Below are 7,382 nucleotides of genomic sequence, written 5' to 3'. Positions count from 1 at the left end.
AAGACGCGGCCACGGACCTGCACTGTCCCTGGGACAGCAGGCAGAGGACCGACAGGCCCAGGAGCCGCCGACACGCGGCTGTCACCCAGGCCAGCTGACAAGCTTTTGGGTGCGAGACAGAGTCGGTCACAGCCTCTCTTCACCCCAAACAGCGGACTGCCGGGAGCTGCGTCCACTGCCTTGCCGCTAAGTGGACAGCCGTGGGCGTCTCACAGACAAACTGCAGGGCAGTCGCGGTGTGAAACCTTGTGACAGGGAGAGAATCGCTGACCCGCGTGAGCGTCCCGGCAGAGGCACGCTCCGGCTTCGGGCCCCTTCTCCCAACAGGGCTGGGAGGGCCTGCCACCCACTGACCAAAGGAGGTCAGCTGGACCTCGCCCAGAACCCCAGGACCGACCTCCCCGCAATGGCAGGTCCCCGAATCTCACACACCTGCTCTCCTCTGGGCCCTCTTACTGCTTTACCTGGCAAAGGGAGCTGCCCAGCGGCCAGCGGACCCTCAGGCCCACTAAAATGGCGACGCGGAGGCCGGGAGGCCTATGGGCTGTGCCGCTCGAGGGCTGTGGCTGCGGAGGGGGTCACCTAACGTGGAAGGTGTGTCTAACGTGGAAGGCCTGACTCAAGCAGAGATGGTCAGCCACCGGGCAGGTAGTCTGCGGAACAGGACGCGTGATAACAACGGTATCCACTAGGGACAAGACGGGACCCCTCTCCAGATCTCACGCTCGACGCTGCCGCACAGTCGCTTCCAGCACGCTGCTGACTAAGTGACCGCCTACGGACACCCGCGGTCGCCGCTGCCCTGTCCGTCGGCACCGGACAGCCCGGGCTGCCGGGGATACACATGGGCTGGCTGGCCGCTGCCCTCGCTGCGTCCGGGCCCAGTTCAGAAGAGCCACCGCGAGGGAGGGCTAGCTCCCGAGGACTCCCGAGGACAGCGACACTCGGGGACCTCAGACAGCTGCCCGCCCGGAGAAGAGGACCGGCGGGGCGGCGAAGGCGGGAGGGGCTGAAGCGTCCGCCTGGTCGCTCCAGCCCACGCCTGCCCGGCCCGCGCCCCGGGTGCGCTGGAGGCTGTGACGCGGGCGGGCGAGAGGAGGGGGCGGAGCCGGTGCCGGGGGTAGCGAGCGCGTCCGGGCACCGTGTTGCTCCGGGAGACGCGGCAGTGAGGGCGCAGGGCTGCGCCCGCCACCGGTGAGCACGCCGCCCTCACCTGCAGCCACTCTCTCTCCACCAGGGCCTCGAAGCCGCGGATGGTCCTGCTTCGTGGCTCCAGGATGATCTGGGCCAGGGAGGTCACCTGCAGCGTGGAATCGGTTCCTTCTGTTCCGTGAATCAAGACGGACGCTCCTTCCCTGGAGGCGACCCAGAGCACAGCGGCCGCACCGTCACCGCGGGCCCCGCAGCCTCGCCACGCCCGACGCGGCCGCTCGGCCCAGGGGCCGCTGGGGTCCGAGTCGGGGCTCTGCGGAGAGCTGCCCGGGGAAGTCGAAGCACAGCGGGAGAGCCCGCAGGCTCCGCAGCCCGCCTTGCAGCTGGCGCCCTCAGAGCTGCGCCGGGCACGCGCCGCCCTTCCTGCGAACAGTCGCCTGAGCCTTTGTGCGGCACACACGCGCCCCGCCCCGCCCCGCCCCGCCCGGGCTCCTCACCGGTCCACACACTGTGCGGCCAGGCAGGCGGTGGTCAGAATCTCCTTGATGTGCGTGAGCCAGTTGGAGGCCTCCAGTTTGCCGAGCCATCGGTCCATGTTATGGGACTGGTCGTTACAGGCTTCTACGAGTTTGACGAGGCTCTCCTGCAGGATGTGGTACCTGTCCAACACAAGAGAAGGGAAACAAGAAACCACACCGAGACGTAGCCTTCGGTCCACCCGCGAGCACGGCGCGTGCCGAGGGCCAGGAACGAGCCACCCGCTAAGGACCGACGGCCAGCCCGCCAGGGTCGGCCTCCCGCGGCAGCGGCGAGGCGGGCAGGACACCCGCGGTCCTCTCCCGGCCCCCCCGGCCACCTCCCACTGCCCCTGCCTGCAGGGGCTGCCCTGGGCCGGCTCAGACCCCACTGCCACCAGCTCACCTCCCACCCGCCCGGGAGGCTTCGTGGCCGCCACGTCGAGTGTCGCAAGAGCTGACACAGGCGGGGTGGGGGATAGACGGAGGCGTTTGGGGCGCTAAACCTCTACCTCTGCCTTGGGAGCGTGGGGGTCCCTGGCGTCTGGTGACCGGCTGACGTGGGCGCGGGGGAGCAGCCTGCGGGCAGGCGGCCCCGCCGGCTGGGGAGCGTGCGGCCTGACTCACGGCGTGCTTCCGCGCCCTCTTTCTGCTCACGCGGGGGCTCCCCTAGCCCCCCGATTTCCGGCTCCAAGGAGCTCATCAGCTCCCAGTAAGCCGCCCGTCCCCAGCGCCTCTCACCTCTCGATGGACTTGTGCATCCGCCGCCACTGGGGATAGTGGGCTTCCTGCTCGAAGCCGCCGCCTCGGGCCCGGGCCTGCTGGGCCACGCTGAGGGCCCGGGTGTCCACGATGTAGCCGCGCTTGCCCGCCCTGAGGGCGGCGTTTATCAGCTTCTCGTCTTCCTTGCACCGCCTACCGTTGGTGCCGGTGAGCGGCTGGCCGCTCCGCAGGATGACCTCGGGGCAAACGGGGGCTCGCGTTAGAAACGGAGGTTTCTGAAGAGTGAACTCGCTAAGTTAAGAGAAGATCAAAAGCAGTCGCGTGACGCTTGGCCGTGGCCTGGTCCTGAAACGCGAAGCTACTTCTGTGTGCCGACTCAGACACCGACGCAGAAGCGAGCCTCGCGGGCCGCTCGGCTCTCCCCACTTCCTTCCCGTCACGCAGACCCGCGTGAGAGCAGACACTGAAATCCGAGTGGCCGTAGGCGGAATCCCCAGCGGTCGGCGGGCAGAGGAGACGTCACCACGCCGAAGCGTTAGGGCATTTTCCCTACCTAAACGTGGCGGGTTTCACAAAGCGTCTGCAGAGAACGGGCAACAGCAGCGGGGCGCTGCAGAGGGACCTGGGGCGGGGTCAGTCGCATTCCCTGAGGGGCTGCCGTCGCTCGTCCTCGGCCCGCCACCCTCTCAGGACCTGGGCGGGGTGCTGCATGCGCAGGGCGGTCTGGCAGGGCTGGCTTTCAGACTCGTCTCGAGAAGGCACCCCTAACGCACCGACCTTTACTCTGGCAGGTGCTGTAAGAGTTATTTCACGACACCCCAAAATACAGGTACCTTAATGTGACCAACAGAGGCCACCTGAGGATGGCCAGGGCTGGCTTTCAGGCGCCTGTCACGGTGGGCATGATGGCCCAGCTCGCGCCAGCGCCAACCGCTCGGGGTACGCCAGCGGGCAGCTCGGCCCTGGGCAGCCGCGGAAGCAGCCGGCTGCCGACTCCGCACCGTGAATGCCGCGCGGCCGGGGGAGGGGCCAGCTTGGCGACTGGGTCCACTGGGTCGAGCAGAAGCAGAGTTTAGGGGCGGGGTGAAAGAGGAGGGAGCCGGGTCTGCGGGCTCTGGGGGACCCGGGGGGGGGGACCGCGCCGCTGCCCGGAGCCACTCAAGTCACGTCTTTTTCTCTGTCCCTTTTTTCTTACGCTCATGTTTATTTTTGTGCCAAGTGGACATGTCCGCCTGTGTACAGTCCTGTCAGTCTCCCGTGACCCGTCGCCCCAGGCCCTGGCTGTCGTGGTCACCTCTTGTTCCTTCTGAAAGGAAACCGTCAGCCCAGCCCACGTTAGCAGGGAACCTGCTCCGCCATCCTGCTCGCGGCGGGCCTGCCTGCGCGGGCACCCATCGTGCCAGCGCTCGGAGCCGAGGCCCGACGAGGAGCCCTCCTGGGGGCCCCAAGGCCGGCAGCGTCACACACAGGGTTCCAAGTCCCATCCCGATCATTGAAAACCCCCGACCCGGACTCCCTACAGTTAAGCAGGCTGAAGCTTGGAGGAGAGAGGAGCCGCTTCCGTGCGGAGGGGGAGCGTTTCTGAGAAAAGGCCCTCGACCCAGGCCTCGCGGCCCGGCAGCAGCCGGGACTCACCATTCCGTTCTTTTTGTGGTAATAGCTGAGCACGGGGAAGCGGCCACCGTGGCGAAAGGCAGCCACCTTCCGCAGCGCCTCGTCGTCGACGGCTTTGGGCACCACGACGATGGGCGGGTAGGAGGCGCAGACCGCGAACTCCTTGTTGACGTAGCTGAGCCTCCACTCGCTGGTCTGCAAAACACAGAAGCGCCTCGAGACTGAGCCGCCGTGCCAACGCCAGTGAACAACCCGAGCGTCTCCCAGGCCCCGGCACAGCGGGAAGCCCTCTCGGAAGGCAGGCAGAGGGCCCCGGCCGCCCCACGCCGGGCCGGGAAGCGTCGGTGGCCGCGTCTCGAGGCAACCTATTTCCTGGAAAGTTCTGCCGCCGTCCGTAGCCGGGGCCCTGCGAGCCCTCTGCTGCTGTCCTCTGACTGCGCTACAAGTGCCCTGTGCGCCAGGGCTCCCGTCAGTGCCTGAAAGACGGCTGCTCGCCTCAGCCTTCTACTCCCGGGTTACATCTGCGGTGTGCCCACGGCGGGCAGGGCGGCTCGTGGCGCTCACGCTGCTCAGACCGGACTTGGTGACGGCGTGGCCGTGGGGAGCCTGTGACGGCCCAGGTGCCACCTGCGTCTGCCCCTCGCTCCTGCCTGCTGGCGCAAACGGAGAGTGACGTGGGGGCAGGAGAATCCCACAACGGAACGACCACGCCGAGAAGGTTACGCTTGGGCTCCCAGGACAGGAGCATCAATGCACACTCGAGTCGCAACTCATTTCAAGCCGTCAGAATTGAGAACCACCTCAAGGATGTGCAAGCTTCTGATAGCACGAAAAGTCATACATAGTGTTGGTATATTCCGGAAACCGGAGCCGCCGCAGACAAGCCGGGGTTGGCGCGCCCAGAGGGCTAGGGGTCGAGTTTCCCTTGACCCTACGACGTTATCCTCGTTGCCGGTCTCCGCCTCTCCCTGCCGTTGCTGCACGCACACGTCGGCCACTGTCACTGCCCTGGACGCGGCCTTCAAGCCGCCTCGGGATGGCCCACCGACGAGGGCCTCAGGCCCGTGGCATTCACCGCGCCTGGCCCGGGCCGGGCTCGCCCCGCCAGGCACGGGTCCTCTCTGCTACCTCGGGGCTTCTCACCGGGGGGCGGGGCGCCCGCCGTGCTCGGTTCCGCTCCTGGCACCCTGCCCGCGTGCGACCCTGCGCTCATCGGCCACTTCATCTGGCGACAGCGGCCTGGTCCGCAGCCTCCCGGCGCTGTGTGTCAGAATTCGTCTTCTGTAACCCGCATCTCATGATGTCACTTCCGCGCCCGGTGGGCGCTTTCGGCAGCACTTAGCTGCGGTCCTCGACCCCTCAGAGCATGCGGCTCTGCACAGCGGGACAGGCCCATGCTCTGCTCACCTCCAGAATTCAGCCACAGTAAGCCTTCAGCCAAGCCCAGAAGATGTTCTCGTCAAGTCTCTGGATCACAAAATTGCGGGCTAGCAGCAGAACTTCAAATATACAAATTACTTAAATAATCAGCTTAAGCCAAAAACTAAATCCCTACTAAGAAAGAAACGCTGAATCTCAGTAAAAAAAGGCAGGGACAGTCACTCAGCAACACAGGGCTTTACTCCGTGCCGGTAACAGGACCGCCGGCACCGGCGCGGGCCGCCCTGAGGCGGGCTGAGGCCTCCCGTCGGCCTCCCGCGGGGTCCCCGGAGCATCCGTGAGAACTGCGGGAGGGCTGAGGCAGGGCAGAGCAGGCGGGCCCAGCGCCAGGGAAGGGTGACAGCGACGCCGGGGCTCCGTCCACGGCCCCGCACACTCGGGCCTAAGGCTGTGCCCAAGAGCGGCCCCAGGGGCCAGGCGCCAGCGCGGCTGCGGGGCACTGTGGTCAGCTGCGCGCCCCGCCCCTTGTCCCGAGCCCCCCGACCACGCGCGGCCTGAGACCGCGGGGGAAGCGGGACAGGTGAGGACAGAAGCCGGTTCTCGTCACGGGTCTCGGCGGCCCAGATGACAACACGCCACCCGAGTCCCCGAAACAAAGGCGCCGGGGGACACGCCGGCCGCCCCAGGGCCCAGCGCCCGGCTGCTCCCCAGAAAGGTGTTTCTGGGGAGACTGTTGACAGCACCCATCAGTTCGCTCAGAACGTGCCAGGACTATACGGGAGCTTGATGTCGACCGACGTCACTTTCCAAACTGAAAAGGCGACCTCTGGGGCAGCCCGCCCGCCAGGCCCGGGCCGGCGCGCCCGCCACGCCGAGGGGAGGGCCGCTGTCCCAGGAGAAGCAGGGGCTGCTTCCCGTCGCCCGGGTCTGAAGCTACTCACAGCGGCAGAGTGGAGTTCAAACTCTTGCTCGGGCAGGAAGGAGTGCCAGCCGTCCTCGACCACCTCAAACATGGGCCGGTAAAAGAACGGGTACATCAGCTTAATGGAGTCCAGGGTGGACAAGGCCTGCGGACAAGAAGAAAATGAAGACAGGAAGGGACACGGGCCGGCCCGAAACGTCTGGCTTGGTACTGAGTGGACGCGGCCTGACCGTCATGACACAAGCGAGTCGAGTCGGGCACAGCGGGCCCCAGAAAGCCTCAGCCGTTCCACATGGCTGCCACGTAGACTCGCCGCCCGTCCAGCCAGCCCTCTGGCCGGCCAGGCCACTCCGCTGGGAGTGCCTCTGCTCTATACCACAGGGACGGGCGAGGAGCGGGGCGACCGCGGCCTCCCCAACCAGCCTGCCTGTGCTGGGGCGCCGGAGCGCCAGGCGCCACGGCCCGGAAAACCAGCGATTCCGGCCCCGGGAGGGGCAGACAGCGCTCGCCGCAGCGTGGCCTGGCCCTCACCCGCTCGCTCCACAGTGAGCAAGTCGAGGCCGGTCACGTGATCAAACTGGTCCCGGGTCTGGAGTCGGGGCCCAGCGGCAGACCCCAGCGTGATCACTGGCCCAGGAGCCGGGCACCGCTTCACCCGGCAGCCCTCTGACGGGAGTCACGGCGACAGCTCTGAGGCCGGGAGAAAGGCCGAACTGTCCGGCATGACCCCTGCGGCCTGAGCTGGAGAGCGGGGCCCACACGCTGGTGCCCAGACCCTGAGGAAGCCGCCTCCCTCCAGGACAGGGGCCCCGGCCACGCTCGCCGGTGCTGCCGCTGAGGAGCCTCGCTCGCCTAGCCGGCGTCACCGCGCATCTCCACGCAGCTGCCTGCCACCACCTGGTCCCGGGCTCATCTCATGGCCAGTCTGTCCCCGCCGCACCCCCACCCCGGATGCCTGCAGTCTGGCGCCTGGCTTTCCCAGACGTCACGCCAGGGGCGGGGAGCAGCCTTTCCCGAGTCGCTCAGGCGTCTTCCCGGTGTGCGCGGGAGCCCGCCGCCCCTGCAGCGCCTGCACC

General features: G+C 67.5%; 1 protein-coding gene across 1 annotated transcript in view; it reads right to left on the bottom strand.

The window, feature by feature from the left end:
- Window positions 1–12: 12 nt before the first annotated feature.
- The window catches only part of MTMR9 (myotubularin related protein 9), a 15,666-nt gene continuing 8,296 nt past the window's right edge, over window positions 13–7,382 (bottom strand). Inside the window, exons 3-7 of the mRNA XM_004682543.2 lie at window positions 6,326–6,451; window positions 4,026–4,199; window positions 2,409–2,626; window positions 1,650–1,811; window positions 13–1,355 (exon numbers count right to left, since the gene is read on the bottom strand). Coding sequence (XP_004682600.1) covers window positions 887–1,355; window positions 1,650–1,811; window positions 2,409–2,626; window positions 4,026–4,199; window positions 6,326–6,451 — 1,149 coding nt within the window. The 3' untranslated portion in view covers window positions 13–886. The remainder of the gene's footprint in view (window positions 1,356–1,649; window positions 1,812–2,408; window positions 2,627–4,025; window positions 4,200–6,325; window positions 6,452–7,382) is intronic.

Source organism: Condylura cristata, unplaced genomic scaffold, assembly GCF_000260355.1.
Source record: "Condylura cristata isolate star-nosed mole 26May11 unplaced genomic scaffold, ConCri1.0 scaffold00014, whole genome shotgun sequence".
Lineage (NCBI taxonomy): Eukaryota > Metazoa > Chordata > Mammalia > Eulipotyphla > Talpidae > Condylura > Condylura cristata.
The sequence above is the reverse complement of the archived record's forward strand: the minus strand, read 5'-3'. Positions and strand labels throughout refer to the sequence as shown.